A 22279-nucleotide genomic window follows, 5' to 3' on the forward strand; every position below is an offset into this window, starting at 1 on the left:
TCAATAGAACCATGTGAGTTAGTGTGGAAGAAAATATATTGCTCTTTGTCGAAAATATTACAATAATTGCAAAGGTGTATTTAATTTTCGCTTAAGGCCGATAATACCAAACAACAACTACAACAACTATGCACTGTTTCCACGCCCGAACAGACCCACCCCCCCCCCCCCCCCCCACCAAAAAAAAAATAAAATATATATATATATATATAACATTAAAGATTAAAATATTAATAATGCCACTTATAAACTTCTATAGCCCTATCCATTGCCTTTTCAATGTTCGAGCATTGCAATGGCATGTTACATGATCCCGACATGACTTTTAAAGGTAATACAATTGGTTTCTTATAAATTGTCTTTGACTAGAAAGCCTTAGCGGCGGTGTTTCTGGACAGTGCTTGCTTTTAGCTGTCTATAAATGAATAGAGGCCTTTTTTGTATTGGGCGGGGGGGGGGGGGGGTCATTTGAAGAGAAGTTTTAGTTCTGGGGAGAGTTGAAATATAATCATTTTTATTGTACAAGTGTGGAAAAACATCAGAAAAAAAAATAACCGAAAAGCATGGCCCGACTTGCATCCCCGTATGTTTGTGTACTGTAGTCTTGTATACATCTTTCTGAGTACAGTGTTTCCTACTTTATCTAGACTTTGCCAAATTTCTTATCATTTTGATGACGCCAGAACCTTGCAGTACACACCAATACTGTTATCATAATGCTATATTGTCATCTTTTTTCTGATCGATTCCACACCGAGTCTCTCACAATGCAAACGCATGACCAAAACTCAACTTTATCTTCAAGTCCCTTCTCTTTAATTTTTCTGTTGTTGAGGTATTCTTGCTAACATATATTTGACTATAAAAAAACCTTGCTAAGAAAAAATGTTGTCTCTCTGAAGTATGCAGGTCTGAAATGATCACCCCAGTATGGGTCGGTATTTCTCTCCTCTGCAATAAAGGACCAATTATGTTTATTGTTTTCCGTGTCCAGAAAATGTGATGAAATGAAGATACTTAATGATTCAAGGTCAGTCAAGTATAATGCCTGATTCCTGTGAATATACCTTGATATGAACTGCATACACAAAATAAGGGATTCGCCATTTTGAATTGGGGTTTGTGTTTTGATTGGTTTTAGATTATGCTATTGCTCTCGTGGATTTGGGGTTTTCTTGTTAATTCATTTTTTGCTAGCTTTGACAAGATTAATTGTAGTTTGTATACGTTTTTAAATTACAATGGGAATATGAATATGAAATATTGATTCAAAACGATTAAAAAAACAATGTGAAAACCAAATCTCCCCTTCACCGTTTACTTTATTACTCAGCTTGATTTGTTACGTTTATTGTTGCACACGATGATACAAGTGATAGTTACAGTAATGTTCTAATTTAATTTTCATGCGTTGCATCGGAATGATAAAAAATTAACTAAGCTACCCCACAATTGGACCAGCTACAATACAGGGTGTCTCTGAAAAAAGAAACGCAAGTTTATATTCGTAAATTACTAAATAATCCTAAATTATTTGCATCATTAATGTATAAATTACTGACAAGCTCGTTTTCCTTTATATCATATGACAACAAGAATATGATTATTAGATGACGTATGACTGATTTAAGACAAAACGTGTCGATAATAGTTGTTTTAAAAGTTATATGTTTTCGGAATATCAATTATCAAAACTCATTATATAAACCGTGATATTCTCATCTTCGATTTTAATGATTTGAAGGATAGCCTTTTATAATACCTACCTTTCACACTTTATTAAAACAATATCTCTCGAGTTAATCATCTTAAGGGTTTAGAGATAGTCTACCTTGGGCGCTATAATTATGAAGGTAAGTTATATATAAATATATTTATAAGCTTTTCTATTATGTGCACATTAAAAAAGAAAATTCAGGATTATTGAGTAATTTAACGATAAATATTTCTCGGGTTAATCATGTTTAGGGTTTAGAGACAATTTACCTTGAGTGCTATACGAAAGTAAGTTATATATTTATATATATGTGTATAAGCTTTTCTGTCATAATAATAATTACAGTGCTTATTTAGCGCCTAACACTTACTTTGTCAGAAGTCTCTAAGCGCTCTACAATAATGCAGCATAATTACCCTGGCTTTAGCAGTGCAGCTGTTATGTGCATTAACCATCAGTAATTGAGTAATTTAACGATAAACTTGGGTCTCCCTTTTTCAAGGACATTATGAACATTATGATTATGAATACAACCAAATAATCAACAGTAAAGTACATTTTTCTGAGTAAAATACGTAGGAATATCAATTTCGACTAAGAAACTTTGAATTAAGAAGCACATGAAACTGTATAGACAGTATAATTATTGAACAGCAATGTAAATTCAAGAACTGCATGTATTTAAGGTATAAAGCCTCAAATTGTATCTCCTTTTTTTTCTTTTCTTCATTACTTCTTCTTAAATTGTCTATATTTCGTCAACCAACGCAGGAGTACATTTATTTCTCCGCGATATTTGCCAAATTTGTTTGTCAACTGAATTTGGAATCGCTAAATGGTCTACTTGATAACGCATTGGCGTTCTCTCACAATGAAATGGTTCGATTCCCGGCGGAGACAATTTTTTTTCAACCTTTGCAGAACAAATTAAAAAGAGGACAGCAATGGAGAACTTTGCTTTAAGCTACATAACCGTCATTGTCTAATCTCCTTTCGCATTATATGTATATATATAAATCGTGCCATGACTAAACATGACTAAAATGAATTGAACAAACTAATCATCGTACCATCACCATCATCATTAAACTTTTTTGAAAGGGAATGCCTTTCCTCTGAGTAATACACCACAAAATATCATATAAAAACAATCTTCTGATCATGATTACTTCGATAAAATACATATAAATTGTACAGATATAATTTCGTCCTTGAAACAACAATTATGAACAAATGAAAATATGCTGGGGAGGGCGGATGGGGAGGGGTCCTGTGTGGTCTAGTGGTTAATGCATTGACGTTCTTATAGCCAGTGAACCGGTTCGATTTCCGACGTTGACAATCTTTTGCAACCTTTGCACACACACAAAATCAAAAAAAGAGGACAGCAATGGAAAATTTGCTTTGAGCTACACAACCATCACTATCTATTTTCCTTTCCCATTATATATATATATTATGTCATGAATAAAAATGAATGAAATGAATTGAACAAAAATCATAGTACCATCATTATCATCATTATTTTTTCTTCATTACGTTTTTCTTCAAAATGGATAAACCTCTTCTCTCCTCACCACAAAGTGTCATATAAACAAAATATTCTGATCATGGACAGTTCGATAAGGTTCATACAAATTGTACATATCTGTTTCGTCATTGAAATGTAATAAGAAATCGAACCAATTAATATTTGGAAAAAAAAAATCATAGTACTATCTTAATCATCATACGTTTTTCTTCAAAAATGGAAAGACCTCTTCTCTGAGTAAAACACCACAAAGCTTCATATAAACAAAATATTATGATTATCAATACTTTGATAAGGCTCATTTACATTATATATATATAATCTTGTCATTGAAATGTAATAATAAATCGAGCCAATTAATAATTGAAAAATATCATCTTACCATCATCATCATCATTATACGTTTTTCTCAAAAAGTGGATAAACCTCTTCTCTGAGTAATACACCACAAAGTATCATATAAACAAAATATTATGATCATGAACACTTCGATAAGGTTCATACAAATTGTAAATACGTGATTATTTCGTCATTGAAATGTAATAATAAATCGAACCAATTAAGGATTGGAGAAAAAAAATCATCGTACCATCATCATCATCATTATACGTTTTTCTTCAAAAATGCATCTTTTCTGAGTAATACACCACAAAGTATCGTATACAAAAAATGTTCTGATCATGAATACTCTGATAAGATTCAAATAAATTGTACAGATATAATTTCTTTTTCGAAATATAATACAGATGATAACAAATAGCAACAATCACCTGGTTAGCCGAATATATATTGACTGAATAATGGTAATTGCAAAAAGCTCGGGAGGGGAGGGGGGGGGGGGGGATTCTGTGTGATTTAGTGGTGAAGACATTGACGTTCACAGCCAGCGACCCGGCTCGATTCTCGGCGGAGACAATTTTAGTTAACCTTTGCAAAGAAATTCAAAAAGAGGACAGCGATGGGGAAATTTGTTTTTTATGAGCTTCACAAGTATTATTGCCTAATTTCCTTTCCTGTGTGGTTTAGTGGTTAAGGCATTGACGTTCACAGCCAGTGACCCGGCTTGATTCTCGACGGAGACCTTTGCAAAGAAATTAAAAAACAGGACAGCAGTGGGGAACTTTGTTTTTTATGAGCTACACAATTATCATTGCCTAACTTCCTTTTCTGTGTGGTTTAGTGGGTAAGGCATTGACGTTCACAGCCAGTGACCCGGCTCGATTCTCAGCGGAGACAATTTTATTCAACCTTTGCAAAGAAATTCAAAAAGAGGACAGCAATGGGGAACTTTGTTTTTTATGAGCTTCACAATTGTCATTGCTTAGTTTTCTTTCCCATTATATATCATGTCTTAACAAAAAATGATAACAATTAAATGAAAAAAATACGTTTAACAAAAATTGACCTCTTCACCGGGTCATACACAATAAAGTATAGTAAAACAAAACAATGATATGATAATTAACCACTTCGATAAAATACACAATAATTGAAAATACATTAATTCATGATTGGAATATAATAAAGATGATAACAAATAACAACACCGTGTTGCCCGAATATGTGGTGACGGTATATTGGCAATTGCAATGTGATCGGGAGAGGGGAAAGGGGTTCAGCCGACACCCAGTCTACTCCACCCCTCCCCTGCCTAGTATTCCAATGGAACAAAATGTTCTCTTAAAACCTTATTCTTGCTTGAAAAACTATTGAATAAAAGCCCTCTGTGTTTGGTGCCATTCTCTGCATCCTTAGACGGCAGCATTATTGTTGGTGGAAGCAACACAATCGTTACCGTCAAAAGCTTTGCTGGCATCAGTTGAATCTAGAGTAACAATGACCGTGTCAGCATCCTAGGTGGAGAAAACACCATCACCTCTCTCAGTGACATTTGCGACAGATGCATCAAGAGGGAGACTAACCGTCATGACATCACTGATTGTTGCATCACGATTCGTGTCCTTCTTCTGTTCCTCGGTGGAACTCTGGATATCTTTGTTCATGGGTAGTGTTACTCCTTCCTCAACCTGGCTAACATCAAAGGCCGGATTGAACATACACATAGAATCAGGATTGTCGTCTTTGAAAGGCATCAAGTAATTATCCGAGGCTCCTGGACGCAATTTGCTTATCACGCCAGATGACGAAGGTGGCACCGTTGAGCTCACCACACCGCTGGAAGTGCTTGCTTCATTCTTTAGGAACTTTTCGAAACAAGTTAGCCCCCATTTCTTACGGATAAAAGGCTTCCGGACGCAGTAGAGTAGAAAGATGAACAATCCTTGGAAGGAGTTGAGGACGACGAAGATTGGCTGAGCCACCTGTTAAACGCAAATGTTTCAGAATTAATAATTAGGTATATGGCATTCTCTCATGTTCTTCAAATACTTAACATCCACATAGGTATTGCTTGTGTATCTTATCATTTATAACTGAGTTCTCAAGATACTTCTTACAAGAGATAGATACTACGCAGTTGGATTTACCTGACTAAATAACGGGATTAAAAGAAGATATCCGGTAACCCAGGTCAGACCGAGCAGAAGCAAGATGCAGATCGCGTTTTGGACGCGTTCGATAGTCTCTCGACGTTCTGCCTTAGCCTCTCTCTTCGCCCGACCGCCGATGTTGGCTGACCGGAGCAACTGTCGAACCACCAGGACAAAGATGACAATGTTGATGAGGAGGATAATGGCCATGGGAATCAAGAGACCACCGATTTGAGCCCAGAATTGTAGAAAGCATCTATTGATAGTAAATATGCATTTTGTAAATAGACTGAATTAAGTCAATCAATACTGACTATCTTTGCGATAGTTTTTTTTTAAATGTCCATGGTCCTTGAAACATTTTAACTGAGAAAATGCCATTGTGATGATTTTCCATTATCTATTTAATGGAAAGGCGAAGATGTATTGATCCATATGCTACCAACAATATCTGAGATGTTAGTTTGTATGGTGACTAAATTCGCTTGGTAGCCTTTATATAGCTTGGATCACAAAACATACCCGCGAAAGTGATACTTAAATACCAATTCCAAATCATAATATCATACTTGCTAACTTATAAGATACCAAAATACCTAAAAACCAGATTAAATAATAATTATAAGTTTCTGAGCGCTAAAGGCAGGCCTTGTTCTTGAATTGCATCCTACATGATCAATGCAACCCCATGCGCCAGGTGCGAACCAAGATAACGTACATAAATATAATTTTGCTGAATCCGAAATTTGAAGATCATTAGGTATACCTAAAGCTATGCAATACAATATTCCAACTAAACTTTTAAACGTTACCACTTACAGATCTTCATGAGCATAAGAGTCTCTAGCAATAGCTCCAGTAAGAACCACGACAAGTGCAGGAATTCCTGTAATAACATACGTGTATAAGGAAATACAATTGTTTTAGTAATCCAAAATAAGCCTACATTAGTCATGGGTCTAGCTCTATCCTTTCCTCGTTTCTTTGATAGACCTTCTTATGTTATTAGGGACTTTTATATTCGCACGAAGACAATGGGGATTGCTACGATCTACGTCCATTCAATGCACTGCCTTAAATGGACGTCACACGTATCAATCCACGCAAATCTAAAAGTCCCTATTATTGTGCTGTCCAGCGCACAATTTTTTTTTTACCACGGTCATGGCGGCACAATACTACTTTTTAAAATGATAAGACATCTCGATTGTTATACTATCCGGGGTTTAGAGTCTTCTTTGTACAAATCACATGCCATGTCGAATGCCATTAAATAATGATAATAACGAAAGAATTACACATAAATGGCAACAGTTACGAATTCATGTGCACTGTTGGACTATAATCCGTTTGTAAACCATGCTAACACTTCATGTTAATAGTAAGCACTATTCCCAGTAAAAAAAGGTATAATGAAACAAATATCGTACCCCATGCAGCTAAAGAAGCCTTGATCATGAAATTCTGGATGTAGGTGTTAAAGATCTTCACGATAATGAGGTAAGTATTGTATCCTTCCACACCCATCCATGCAATAGAGGACAAAACGAAGAAGTGAACTAGGGCCGTCAGGAACCCGCAGGGTCCAGCTTGGACCTCACGATAATCTCTGGTAGAATCGAGAGAGATCATGATGACAAATGTCGTGTAGAGACATAGCAATGTCAGGCACAGACAGATGAAGATCTTGTTAGCCTGTTTGGTCCTCAAATCCCTATCAAGATTGAAACATAAAAATAAGGTTAGGAAAGCGTCGAAGCAATATTGTACCATACATGTACAAGTTTACCTTCACCTGATTGGCAACACATTAACAAAAACGTCAAACAACAAGAAAACGAAGTAAAATCGAGGGGAAATGTTTGTAAAATGAGGAGATTACGTGGTTGAACTTTACTTTTATACATGTATCTCTTTTATCACTGGGCACAACCCTCAGAATGGCCACGCGTGTTAAATATAAAAATGATCTGAGTGTAACTATTTAGGACGATGTCAAATGGGAGAATATTACGCCAAAGATGTTCGAAATTAATATGATTTTCATTCTATGCCAACTGTACACCAATTATCTACGAAGTTTTTCGTCGCCTGGCTGGCAGAAGGGCGTAAGCCCGAACTTCAGGTAAAAATGAAGTGGTTAAGCAAAAGGGTGCTAGCACTAAATAGCCTCAAACTTTAATGAAACTGACTTATTTCTGAGAAAAACAATTGTGGCCGTGTTCTACTATAAATTTCTATTAATCTTTGAAGTTTTAAAACAATTTTCGGGACGGAAAGCAGTTTAAATATAAAAAATAATCTTTAAACGCGAATAAATCGAAAAGTAGTTTTCGAGTCGCTCACGCGCTAACGTCCTTCTGCCACCCGGCCGACGCAATGTAGAATATATCGATATGCTATAAACAATTTATTTCTAATTGCAACCTATTTATGTCTCTTGTCACACCACCCCTTCATCACCAAGCAACTTGTAATATTATGAAAGTTTCTCTTCTTCTTCTTCCATTTCTTTTTCTTCTTCTCCTCCTCCTCCTCCTCCTTCTCCTCCTCCTCCTCCTCCCTCCTCCCTCCTCCTCTTCCTCCTCTTCCCCTTTCTTTTATGAATTGTATATCACTTCAAACAGAAGTGATACCAAACAAAACTGTGCTGCAGGATTATACGAATTTCATCCCATTTGATAAAGAGAAACTTTTATTAAAAAGGCGGTTATTTGAATTTGCATGATTATTTAATGAATTCTAAAAATGCATCTCTTTCACAATTTATATACCTATTCCACGTTTAAAACCTTCCAAACAAAGTTGAAGATAAAACGACCAGATACTAATTACACATTCTGTCTCCTTTGTGTGACATTAATGATTGCATTATTTCTTCTTAATGGGCTCACTTGTTCCACAGGTAGGTTGCCAATGTGACAAGAAGACTGAAGATAGAAATACAGCATCCAATGTAAGTCAGGATGTTGTATACCTCGATTGGTATTGAAACCTCCTGCCTATGGATATCCTGTAACATGAACGAAAATTGAGCCCACACTGAAACATTTACTTCGAATGCTCAAATAAAACTGATTATTTTACCATAATTATTCATACCCAATTGAAGACTAGCTCCATACTCCATTGTTCTTCGGAAGTAAAAGGGGAATTGTAAAAGGGGAAGAGGTCGAATAATGACCGCTTATCGACACAAACCTGGTAGTAGTGTTTCACCTGTCTGGAAATAAACTAGCTAGTAGCCGTTTCCATTCGCAAAACCACAGGCGTGATATATACTGTCTCCCACTATATAGTACATAGACCATACTATTTAATCTGTAGGACCAACTATACCCCCTCGGTCATCAAGGGCATTATCACGCTATGGCTCCTAGCTTTAGTTAGTCGGGTTATGGTTGTCTGGGGAGTAGTTAAATGGTGATAATGCAGGCGCGTACGCAGGATTTTTTCAAGGATGGGGGAGGGAGGGGGAGGCGGGGGGGGGGGGGGGGGGGTAAGAGGACAATTTTTTTTTTTTTTTTTTTTTTTTGGGTGGGGGGGGGGGGGGGTCTCAAGATTTGACATTTTGACATTTTGCTCCGTTGGGGGGTGGGGGGGGGGGGGGGGTAAGGTCAACTATATTAGGTCAGCCATCCATTGGTATATTTTTTTTTTTACCAAAAGGAGGGGGTTAACCCCCAACCCCCACCCCACCCCCTGCGTACGCGCCTGTGATAATGTATATGCAAATTGCCTAATTGCTTTTCACTGACCATTATAACAGCGAAGTTGGTAAGATGATCACACGCACAGCGCACGATCTCCTCATCAGAGCGATCATCGGATGATGTGATTCCAGAAACAAGAACACACCCGTCTTGGGACCAATCTTCCTCCTCCTCATCCCAGAACGAACACATGGGATTCACGTATCCAGACTAAACAACAACAACAACAACAAAATCCGCAAGACCCATAATAGAATTAGTTTTAAAAAGAGACATCAAGGAAGAATGAATGATAATTTTGATTGGTTTACTTTAAAGACCATTTACCATTAGGGCAATCAAACACAGGAGTGAAAAACGAGTGAAATACATATAATGTTTACACATCCTTAATATATGTATGGCTTCAAATGTAATTATCTATACATACAGCTAAAGGCAGATTACTAAATAATACGTATACTTTATTAAAAACGTTTTTATGACATTTCTTGCAATAGCTTACCATTATTGTAGTGAAGGTAAAGTTGATGAATTCGGTCAAGGCTGCTACTTTTCCTTGACCAATACTGAGAGAAATCACGGGAGAGTTAGCCGATCGATTGAAGCATTCATTAGCTGCACTTATATTGCGCAATGATTTAGAAATGAACAGGGCTGGAGTTGAAAATACATTGAAGTTGACCCGAACGTATTCACCACTGCCATTCGACAGCGATCCTGAGAGTGGGGCCGTGGACGAAATGACGGATGCAACTGAAGGTGGAATGTTGACCTGAGCGATGATGCCTGGTATTGTAGCAATGACGTCATCGTGGTCATCTTGGATCGGAGCATTGATGGTAATATTGGCTTTGGTCAGGTCTGAAAATCTGGATCCAGCTACCGAAAGCACAAGACCACGCATTACGTCGTCAGCAGGTACACTCTGGACCTGTTATAGGAATTAGGACTCAATTAGTATTACTCTTATTATTGTTATTATTATCATAATCATCATCATCATTATTTCTAACATTACTATCATTATAATTTATTATTATTATTGTATTATAATTTTGTTGTATTTAATTTTTTTTATAAGTATTACTAAGATCTCTTTGTAATTATTATTATTATCATTATTATCTGAAAATAGAGAACTGGGAGAGGAAACCTTCGCTCGTGCAGAGCCTTCGCTTTGAAATATTCTCCCTTTACAAATTCGTAAAAGCAGATCAGTTGAGGTGTTCACAATAATGTAAAATCGTTTCTATTTGGATCGGAATATAATTAATTATTCCCTTTTATTTCATTTGTATGTAGTTTGTTTAAAATTAAAATGCTTTTATGCGATTTCTACTTCGAAATGGTGCACCTTGAGTATTTGATTTCAAGTGGCTTTGGCGTCTTACAAATCAAATATTACTATCATGATGATGATGATCATCATCATTAACATTATTTGTATTATTGTAAATACTTTCATCAATAATCTATTTTTTTTAATTAATTGTATTAATATTATTTTTTTTCTCCATGAGATTAATTGTTATCATTATTTTTATCATTATTATTGTTATCATTAATATTATCATCATCATTATCGTTGATGATGATTAAAAATGAAGCGATTAGCAACATGCACAAAAGCTCAAGTAAGGCATCCCACAAATTCAAGATATGAAGAATTCTGCAGAAATAAATGCACAGATAATGAAAATGACCTACGATGTTGTTTGGCATATCTTTTTTTAAACTACACAACTGCATTCATACAAATGGTGAAAATGTCGCGCCTTGTTGAACACCAGATTTAATGGGACCCCAATGGAGGAATGGCAGTGTCAGGTTTATGTTTGATTCCTTTATTTTGAACATGCATGCAAACAATTATACAACTTGGAATTGAACTTCTATATTTAAGTATACTGGTGGATTTCAAATAATTTGTTTTTAGCCTATGATATAAATATAAGATCACCTGTACGGCTACATTTGGCTGCTGAATGAGGAGCATCCCACCATCGGCAACCTCAACACGACTGATTTGTTCCTCAAAAACCTGGACAAATTTACTTATTGCCCCACCGTCTTCTTCTGCTGCTTCAAGTTCCTTTGTTTCTACCTGAGCTATATTGCTCACAATACTCGTAATAGAGTTTGTTACCTGTCAATTCAAACACAAAGGATGAAGATGGTTTATTCTATGGTAGGAGAAACTTGCCAAATCTCGGAAATCAAACCGAATGACGATATGATATGAAATAATTAAATAACATGACAGCCTTGGCACAGCTGTTCTCTTAATGCCGTTACACGACTTCTGGATGAAGCAACTGCCAAGGTGTCAACAAGATATGAAAGGGCAGCGCGAAACCTATATATATATCAAAGCACTAATAAGATATTATACAAAATTAAAAGAAGAAGAGCCGGATACGGGGCAAGGATCTAGTAAATTTTTCATTCACAGTAGTTTAGTTGTAAGTAAAAGGCGTCCAATATTGTTAAAATCGATTTTGAGATTTACCGCTTTCACATATATGACAATTAATGAAATGTACCTAAAGGAAGGCTCCAATTTGTTTACCATTAGATGATTATCAGAACATAATACAATAATTGAATTCATAAACAATCTCTAATTCATGTTCAATATGATTGGTCTGGCATCGTGCAGAATACCTCTTCACTAGTAAGATTTTGATGCACAATGTTTGATGTTATCTCTGCCACAAACGCGATGTCATCTGATGTGATATCTTCGATGTTGGACGTAACAGATGATAGTTGCTGGCTCACTTCACCTGCGTTTTCTTCATCTACGATTACCTAACATTTGAGGGGAAAATATCATTACAGCATGTTTATATTGAGTGATATGACTTTCTCTCCTTAATTAACCTTAATGAGGTCGAAGTATTTCTAGGATTTCTAATACCCGGGGGGGGGGGGGGCAATTCGTGAGAAAATATTTAGCGGGGCATAAGCGGGCGGGGGGGGGGGGGGTTATGAGCATTTTTTTGTTTTACTAAACACCCCCCCCCCCCCTCTTGAGGAAGAAAAAAGGTACAATTGTGCTTAACATCTTTATTTTGTACTTCTTTTTTTTGTCAGGGGTGGGGTCCGTGCCCCTCCCAAGCCCTCACCCTGGTTCTGCCACTGCATTATGACCCCCTCCCCCTATGATATTGACTATGGTTGGCGACATGGAGAGGAAAATTGGTACACATATTGAATGAGTATAATGAAAAACATGGCAACAAAATTTTTTCATCATTTTGCTTTATTAATTTTTCGCAAAATGTTCAAAACATACCTACTTTGCAGTTTAACAGTATGAAAATGGTTGGGAAATTAGTTGTTTGGTATATTTAAACAGTTCAACGGATGAACTACATGATTTGTTTAAAATTTAAATTAAGAAAACAACATTAGTTGTCATTATTATCAAATAATATACGTCTATGTTTAAAATGTTCTGTGTATAAACAAATACAAAGTTTTCTATGGTTTTTTATAATGTAGGATGAACCAAGGATGGGTCTCACCTAGTGAAATATGAGTGTAAACCTTCTTAACAATGACAAAGATCAGGTGATTTTGAGATGATTATTGATTCTTCGACAGGCTAGCACACTAGCAAATGGGGAAAAATGCACATTTTGATTGACATGTGATCAATAATTGTAATTTGACACCCCTACGGCCGTTGGTCCGTATTGCATAAATTTGGTATCAAAATGTACGGGAGAATTTGACAAAAAAGTAATAAAATATGGATTCGAAAATTCAAGGGGTTAAGACGCAGCGCAAAACATTCTAACTCATAAGCGTTTAGGTAACATAAAATTAGAGAACATGTTTCCCTTAAAATCATATTTTTCCAGTTCATCATGATTAGTGACATGTACAATATGTTAAACACAAGTGCATTACATATGAAAGTTCTTTAAAAAAAAGGCTCTTCTCAATGATTGAAATTTGAAAAGAAAATTCCAAAAACCTGTGCAATTTCGGTGAGAATATCTGTGACATTTCTAAATGGTCCGCAGTTATCCACAGGTTGCCACTGGCTCTGGGTAATACCATCGCCGATACACAGGGCCCGTCCAATCGGTTCATTAACTGTTCGGTATAAAAATAAAAATACACATATATTTATCATATCAAAAGCACACTGGCAAACAATTATTACCAGATACAATTAAGAAGGGGACATACTAATGAAGTAAAGAAATTCCGTCTGTGATTGAAATTTCCTCAAGTAATTCATGACTCTGGAACTATTCAAAACATTCAACTACACGCGCAGATCTTGAATATTATTTTGGTCGGAGGGCTGGGGGCTTTGGGTTCCTGCATTCATTTTCTACGTGACCCTCGCTTCAATTAATTTTGATTGATTTCATGAACACAGTTTAGGGGCTTGAATATATATGAGGAGGGGCTTTTAGACCCTAAGTCCCTATCTTTATTCGCTAGTGTTCAATAATGGATAGAATCAAATTACATCGGTTGAACATCGTGATGATAAAGCTACTTTTGAAATAATATTACGAGCTAATGATTCATTCTCGATCGCGCAGTTGCCATTCATTAAATGGAGTGTATCATGGCAAATACTGATTAACGCCGTCTACGTCTTCTTTTTGACAACTGCATGTAAACGAATGTACTTGATCAACTGGGTCAGCGCGCTAGCGTCCGCGAAACAGACCAAAGTTCTCCCCACGCTTCGGTTTCGCGTACGTTGCACGCATGTGAATGCTGCTGTCGCGTCGTCCGTAGTCGTATTATACCCGATTGGCCCCGCGCCATATCTGAACAAACCTATAGGGAAATTATCATATTGCTCGTACGCTTCCCCAAATTAAAGATGAACGAAAGACCCTCAAAACAAACCTTGAGTAGTGTTGAATGGACACATTCCTGTTGAATTTGTCCATGTTCCGTTTTCACCAACCGGAAATTCGACTTTTTCAAAGCGAGGAGATATCCAGGAGATATTCTGGCAAATAGCTACACAAAAAAGAATGTAATGTAATGTAATCACTATAAATAAGTATACAAATTATTTAAAGAAGTACTTTAAAATGAAGGGCCAAAAGGCCGCAGAAACAGACAACACCCGCGCAAAAAGGAACACACACACACACACATACAGTCGTACACGTGTGTAAATATATAAATGTATATGTATATATATATATTTATATTTACTTTAAGGCGTCATAACACGAACATGTGTAGTGAACAAATTGTTCATATTCAAAATAGACATGGTCATTAGCAGGACATTTTCGTGTACTGTTTAATAACGATTGAACAAAAGAAGTAATGCCCTCTACGTACGTTTGAACGCATGTAGAGGAAACCGACAAGAAACAAAGGGTTTATATCACTAGTCATTAGTTTAATTGGTTATATTGTTTTTAATTTAGGGTTAGGGTAAGGGTTGCGGTTTAGGGCTGGGTTAGGGTAAAGGTATCTTGCGTTTCAATTTACCTAACGTACCGATGCCACATGTCCAGTTTAGTGGCGTATTCGGCATAGCCCAATCCCCTCCCCTTCAGAAGCCAATGTTCAAACAAAATGCTTGCAATGAGTGGTATCACCAAGGCGGGACAAAACAAAATGATGACCCCTGGTTTTTCGCGTCACCAACCTGTCATCCCATCAATCTAAGGATACCCCACGTCCTTATACACAATAAATTGAATTTCAAAACTACATGTATATGAATGAAATTAGTACCGTTATCTTGAACCGAAATGGTGTTTGAATCGAGAAAACCGTTCGATTCATTGGCTAGACGGTCAAGAGATAGACCAATAAGATCTTGTGTCTCCGTTGCCGTCATATTGGTCCGCTCGATGTAGATATTCATGTCAGCTTTGACGCTTCCTGGTCTTAGGGCTCTGCATACTACTGATAAACTCTGCAACCCAGTACTGGTTCGGACGCCTTGCTCCACCTTTATACAGATACAAAATAACAAACATAAAAGATAAAGCGTTAAATAAATATTTCCCTTTCTAATACTGATACTCTTTTGTAACTCATTAAAGTATACGTCATAACCGTAAACCCTTCGCATGCAACATTGTGTCCATACTATATTCATAAGAATTTACTTATTATAGAATTGCATTTTTAAAGAAAAACAAAATTGAAGAACTGAATGAAAGTATCTGTACCGTAAGTGTATAAATGGTGATGTGAATTAGCTTTGACCTTAGAATGCTACCCTCGACAGCACCATAATGGGAAGGTCCTCCAAATGCATATCTTCCTCAATTTTCATCACAAATAATAGTTGCTGATTCATTTGTCACAAGAGAGTCCCAGTTGCAGGTAAACGGAGGAACAAGACCTTCCGGATGCTTTAGTCTGGTCTCCACCATGAGAAGAGCTGAAAATGTTAAAGCTATATGTACGTGCAATCAGCCTTCACAAAATCCCTGCTAGGAAACGTGTTGAACAACGTACTCACACTCTATACTTCCATCGTCTATTTTAAACCCAAAAGAATATTATGCCAACCTTGCAGAATATCACAAGAGCCTTTTTGATATGCACCAATTACTTTTAGGATATACTTACATAGGTGCTGATGTTGAGCGCCGTTTCTTTATAGAGTTTAGACGTTTGGTCATGAAGCTCATCGCTGAATGGAATGGCAAATCTAGCGTTCAAAACTATTATATTGGTCAGATCTAAAAATACAAACATACCCATCGAGAATCAGTGACACAGATTCAGGGGAGGGCACAGAGGAACGCCCCCCCCCGGCCCGAGGAAAAGGGGGGGGGGATTCTTCTGATGAAGAGGGCTTATAGCAACAACAACAACAAAAATACAAGTAACTTAATCATAACCTTAAGAAAATGTCTTTAAATACGAATTCAATATTAAATCAGTATTTGTTTGAGAACATTTCTCTCATACTTAACACATAATGTACCTAGTATAATCACGTTCGTTTTGTTTTACGCGCTGGTATCTCTCAATTGCGATCAAATTTTTGCTGTTGATATTTGTTCTTTTCACCCGTAGCATTAGAAATAACATTAATATCTTCAAAACTTAATTGAATGAAGAAATTCCTATTTTGTATATAATTTATTTTCCTATGGAAGTTTGATTAAGACAAATGCTTATAACGTGTATCAGATGTATAATCAATGTAAACGAATTTTGAATGAATAATCTGCTTATTATTTGCCAAGTTTCCTGACAAAGACAGGGTTTGCAGGCTTGTAATGATGTTTAATACATAGGAACTGTAAGTATTTAATAACGTATGCCTGCTAGTTCCATGCTCTCTTCGTGAAACTTCTCGCGATCACAAGGGTATTCCATTTGTTTATAGGGCAGAGATGAGATCTTGCTAGAGTACACAGGTCGCCTAGCTTAAAGGCTAGACACAACCCAACATTATATAATTTGTATGTGACTTTGGTTTGATTCAAGCACAGTTTTTACCTTTGACATATACAGATGCTCGCACCGTGTCTAAAGTTTCTCCATTTCTCCCCGAGCCTCGGCAGAAGTAATACCCGATGTCACTTGGCGTGACAGACATGATTATCAAAGGATTCTGATTTTCACTGTTAGGCAAGAGGACACCGTCTTTGTACCAGTGGTATCGATAGGCATTGTTGAAACTACATGTCAGCTCCACATAGGCATTGGTGTTGACTATCTGGCTTGATGGATGGACAGAAACCTCCAAAGGAACTGTATTCGAGGTAGGAATTAGAACATATGACGGCGAATGAAGATATTTTATTTTCAATATTGATGATAATAAAGATGGTGAAAAAAATAATGATAGTAATGATGATAATAATTATAAGTTAAAGAAGGAGAAGAAGAGGAATGATAATTCCCCCCCCCCAAAAAAAAACAAACAGTGAGATCAATTATGATAACAATAAAACCACGACTAATGATAATAATAGAAATTGAAATAATATTAATACCCTACTACCAGTACTATTCATGAAAATAATGATAATAACAGTTACATTTATATATACGTAAATACCAAGGGGATGGTCAAGGCACCTACAAAATACTATCATGATTCCTACACTGGCTAGCATAGCTGCCCTAAGGCCCTGAAAGCATTCAAGGAATAGATTCCCAACAAAGTGATAGTGACAAATGCCTCGTCAAAAGACAGTGGTGCTGCCCTGAACCGCAAACCATGTGATCTCAAGGAGGTAGTATAAGCTCATTGCTGATCCTAAGTCCGGTGACGTATGCACGAGACCATCGTCAACATGTAAAGGAGGACTGGAGATCTTAGATTTAATTCATATAGTAAGCAACATCATATTTTGTTTGCATTTGTTATGAAATCTTTTTGGGTAAGGGTTAGGGTTAGGATAAGGTTTAGCATTAAGGTTAGGGTAAGGATTAAAGTTAGGGTATGCTGGGACAACTCGGCCACATATTTGCAGCGGGGCTGAGCTGTCCCCGAGTCCGAGTTTAATAGCCCGGATCCTTTGATATTAGTTCGCTTACACAATTGAACGTCGTGAATAGCGACAACAGATGGATAAAAAGCCCCCCCCCCCCGAAAAGGGAAGTATTTTTATATTATATTTCATATCCAGATATGATGAAAAGACTTTCGATTTACTTCAGAAATGAAAAGGTTTCATTGTCATTTCTGAGGGTGAAAAATTGTGTCAAAAAACCGCCTTTCCAAATTTTGATTCCTATTCACCCATCTTTCGAAAAGATGTGAATCATGGATTTGCAAAACGTAATTTCTGTAAGATGCATATACAAGTAAATCCAAACATATGACTTACGAGCTGGTTCATCACAATGGATCCCCTCATAATGATCTTGGCATTCACACTCGTACTGTCCTTGTCCAATGGGACGACATACACCATTGACGCACGGGTTTCGTTGTGTGCAAGGATCAGTGTTACCTGTCAAAATTTAGTTTTAGTAAAATTGTAGTAGCATAGAACTTACGAATGAATGCTTGCAGGTTTTATCCTCAGTTTCCTGGGTACCAGTGTCTAGACATAATGTTATGATGTGTTTACTTTTAAGAAGTGATATGAAGGGGTAATCTCAAAGAAGGAAAACATGTTTTTGGACAATTGGGAAAATGTCATGTTTACCAAAATAACAACGCATTTCGCTGGAGTATATTATGTGTATGTGAATAATATATGTATATTTACATACATACATACTTACATACATACGTTCATATTTTTCGCTGGTCAGTATATGTGTCTTTGTATTGTAAAATTTGCTTCCTAAATTCCCATTCAATTTGGCTGTACCGCTTACTTATTTCACAGTTCGGGCCGATGAATAGATCAAAGCAAATACACTGGTAACCGATTTCATTTTGCTGACAAGTACCTCCATTTACACAGGGTGTTGGGAGACATGCGTTCCCTGAACACAGAAAAGGGAGCAATGTAAAGAGTGAGAAATGGAAATAAACATCATATAAATAAATCGATAGATCCACGTGGTTGCTCACTATTTATATATGAATTTATTGGTGAAAATGCGGTTCAACTAAATTTTATTGGGTTGAAAAAGAACTACAATGCGAGTCAAACAAAAATTTACATCATTTTCCTAATTCATCTATAAACAGTAAATTATTATAAATCTTAAGGAGAAGTTTTTCATCCAAAATCATATAGTATCATTTTTGTTTAGAATGTGTTCACGCTTGGATAAACAGGAGGCATTGTTTGCGAGAGTGCAAACATTGACTTGCCCCAAAGTTGCTTATGTGATATTAAAATAAAACACTTGGGATTTGGGTATTATTATTATTATTATTATTATTATTATTTTTTTTTTTTTTTGGGGGGGGGGGATCATGTTAAAAAATGTATTTTAATTATGGTAAAAAAGCTCAAATTATGCCAGAATTTTGCTAAAAACAACCAAAGTATGCTTAAAGGGTCAAACTAATGCTACGTTTACACTATGTTCCCGGCGGCAACGGCAGCCCCGTTTGCCCGAAACGTGCGCCGTGGGATTTAGGCCAATTTTATCTCTGGATTCAAGTTTTGTTCGGTCTTGCCAAGTTTTCTCACGCTCTACCACGGTATCCGTGAGAGGCCGTGGGGGAATGGAGATGCTGAGTCCCGGAGGCTCCAAGGCGCACTTCAGTTCGGCCTGCGTTTTACCACGGATGCCAGAACGTTCCTTTTCGGCGCGTCACGTTTTGATGGGGTCCCTCACGTTTCTCAAGTTCTGATCAAGGCTTTCTACGGATAAAACGTAGATGCCATGCAGGTTTGGAGCACGTTTGTGCCCACGGTATGAAAGGAAGGCCTCCGAAACAAAAGCAATCATTATATCCTGACATTTCGACGAGACAGCATCATAAATGCCCAAGATGAAGAAGATTTATCATGTGCATGTTTGCTGGGTGCATACATCCAGTCTTGGCGTCAACAAAAAGAAGGCCAGCATCAAATGCAGAGAGGGAAGGCCTGTGGGCCCTGTTTCATAAAACTTGATATCAATAACAAGTTACAAGGTACTGTAATTATAAGCTATACTAAAGTCATGGCTGAGAGCAAATTTGTCATTTGTCATCTACTGGTGCTGACTGGGGAGGGGGAGGGCTTCGTACGTCTTGACTTCTTCGCTTGCATAGCTGGACCTTATTTTTTCAAAGCTTGGTCTTCTCTCTTTCCATATTTAAGATGCAGTAATGTGTCGTCGATTGCTCAGACGCAATAGGTGTCTAGCTTTAAACCCCAAACGAAATTTGAACTAACCTGTTGTTGTGCCGGGTGTGGTAACTAGTTTGGTTCCCGGTGTAGATTCTGGTGTTGTTTCAGGGGTTGTATTCGGTGTTGTACGTGGTGTTGTTCCAGGGGTTGTAGCTGGTGTTGTTCCAGGTGTAGTAGCTTGCGTTGTACCCGGTGTTATACCTGGGGTTTTTCCTGGTGTTGTTTGAGGTGGTGTTTGAGCAGGTGTACTGGGAAAATCTGGAACGAATTAAATGCATTCCATTTCGTAATAATTGAACTAAATAAATTTGTGTAGAATATGAGAAATCATGGATCAAATAACATATTTCCTCATATTAAACCAAAAATCTTCGTGAACTTTGGTAACTCCATCATACTTCTTTTACTATGTCTTATGTTTGAAAAATGTTGTGTGCAAAAGTAGTAAAAACATCATACCCTCCCAATTAAAACGAATCTAAAATTCAATACTGTGAACAAAGTGAATTTCTTTTTAGTGCTTTTTATGTCAGTTCCTCACTTATTCATCATTGATAAATGTTACAGTTAGAGAAGCACTTATACAAAACCTGCAGTGTTCTCTCCAACAAGAATTCAATAGCAGAACATGATAAGTCTTAGATATTTGAAATGCTTAATTTATGCTGAAGTTAAAACGTTGTAGTATTCTATCAATCAACCGATTGCTAAAAATCAATTCTTACTGTAATCTTTTTTTTCTCCGACCCTGTTTCTTCTATTCTTCTTTACAAATTACTCTTATCTACTCCTATCTAACCAGACATAACCGTTCTTATCACCTTCCACGTAATGGCACAGCTTTCGCCCATAATATAGTTACTTTGGAAAAGAACTTCCAACACACTTAGTCAATACGGACTCTCTTTGTCCTATTTCAAATGAACAAATCACCAAAAGTCATATGCACCGTCCAGTTGTCAGGGGTTCCATGTCGCTAAACTATATCAAATGTATGAGCTTCAAATATTACTTCTATATTAGAAACTGCAAATTTAAATACTATCTCAATTATGATAGAAAAGGGCCCGCACAAAATCCAAGTCCGATTTGGGATTGTATGTTATTCTTTTTCTTCATACTTACGACACATAAGCAGATAGGTTTCAAAATAACAAAATTGAGGTTCATTTTATACATTCTTGCTAGGAACAAATATATTCTTTTAGGTGATACCCCATGACTCCTAATTCTTGCTTCCTCTTTCAGTACATACTTATTTATTGGCTTCTACCCTTTTCCCTTTTTTCGTATTTTCATTAATTTGTCTTCAATGATATTTTCTCTGTTTCAAAGAGTTCATTTTATTTACCTGAGCGATGCTTTCAACTAGATTTCTTCATATTCCACTTCAGATTGTCCATTATGCTCCTTAGGTATCTCATGTAACTCGGTACGATTTTCCCTCCTATTGCTTGTATTAAAATCATGTATCTATTAAACCAGCTATCTATCTATTCAATCGAACCGTCATACTAACCCCAAACCGACTCCATGCCATCGATTTCATAGCCGGCTAAAAATAATCATTACAGTGTCATTGTTTGTTCGATCACGAGTCGGTCCGGAGTTGGTCTTATTGTTTGTGTAACTAAAGAATGAAGCGATGCAATGATATCCAACAAGGAATATATTCAAATAAGACAAGTCGATAATAATCACATACTCACTTGATAGGTCAATGGAAATTATCTAAACGTCCATTTTGAGACTGCTGTATAAAACCTTTGTGTTGGATAATTCTCATTTTATAACTGGTAATATACCAGTTATCACTGCTTCAATAAAGCTTTAAATGTAACCGATATATTAAAAGAAAATTAATTCAACACTCACTTGATGGGTCAATGGAAATTATCTCAACGTCTATTTGGATAATGGAGTAACCATTTGCTCCTATAACAGCAAACCACATCTCATTGGTATCTACAAAGACATCATCAGGCTCGTATTCTATAAATCCATGGATAGTTGTGATGCCAGACTGTTTGTCAGACGGATCGTTACCTGTCCCTATTTGGACTTGAACACCAGTAATGAGATACAAATATCGGAACACAACT

General features: G+C 36.7%; 3 protein-coding genes across 3 annotated transcripts; all 3 read right to left on the bottom strand.

Annotated features, from left to right (window-relative positions):
- Positions 1 to 4784: 4784 nt before the first annotated feature.
- On the bottom strand, positions 4785 to 6002 carry LOC115925328 (adhesion G-protein coupled receptor D1-like). The gene is made up of 2 exons (XM_030989003.1): positions 5735 to 6002; positions 4785 to 5569 (listed from the first exon to the last, which is right to left on the bottom strand). Exons 1-2 carry the CDS (start codon positions 5945 to 5947, stop codon positions 5102 to 5104), a joined length of 681 nt encoding a protein of 226 aa, XP_030844863.1. The 5' UTR covers positions 5948 to 6002; the 3' UTR covers positions 4785 to 5101.
- A 550-nt stretch (positions 6003 to 6552) lies between these two features.
- On the bottom strand, positions 6553 to 13615 carry LOC115925229 (adhesion G-protein coupled receptor G6-like). Its single transcript, XM_030988836.1, has 8 exons — positions 13439 to 13615; positions 12118 to 12264; positions 11414 to 11599; positions 9956 to 10384; positions 9496 to 9660; positions 8632 to 8750; positions 7168 to 7451; positions 6553 to 6623 (listed from the first exon to the last, which is right to left on the bottom strand). The coding sequence occupies exons 1-8, from the start codon at positions 13598 to 13600 to the stop codon at positions 6553 to 6555; spliced, it is 1563 nt and encodes a 520-aa protein (XP_030844696.1). The 5' UTR covers positions 13601 to 13615.
- Positions 13616 to 14414: 799 nt separating this feature from the next.
- LOC105442144 lies at positions 14415 to 17020 on the bottom strand. Its single transcript, XM_030988837.1, has 4 exons — positions 16921 to 17020; positions 16039 to 16151; positions 15190 to 15409; positions 14415 to 14443 (listed from the first exon to the last, which is right to left on the bottom strand). Exons 1-4 carry the CDS (start codon positions 17018 to 17020, stop codon positions 14415 to 14417), a joined length of 462 nt encoding a protein of 153 aa, XP_030844697.1.
- Between the last annotated feature and the right edge of the window lie 5259 nt (positions 17021 to 22279).

Source organism: Strongylocentrotus purpuratus, unplaced genomic scaffold (genome assembly GCF_000002235.5).
Source record: "Strongylocentrotus purpuratus isolate Spur 01 unplaced genomic scaffold, Spur_5.0 spur5_scaffold_18, whole genome shotgun sequence".
Lineage (NCBI taxonomy): Eukaryota > Metazoa > Echinodermata > Echinoidea > Camarodonta > Strongylocentrotidae > Strongylocentrotus > Strongylocentrotus purpuratus.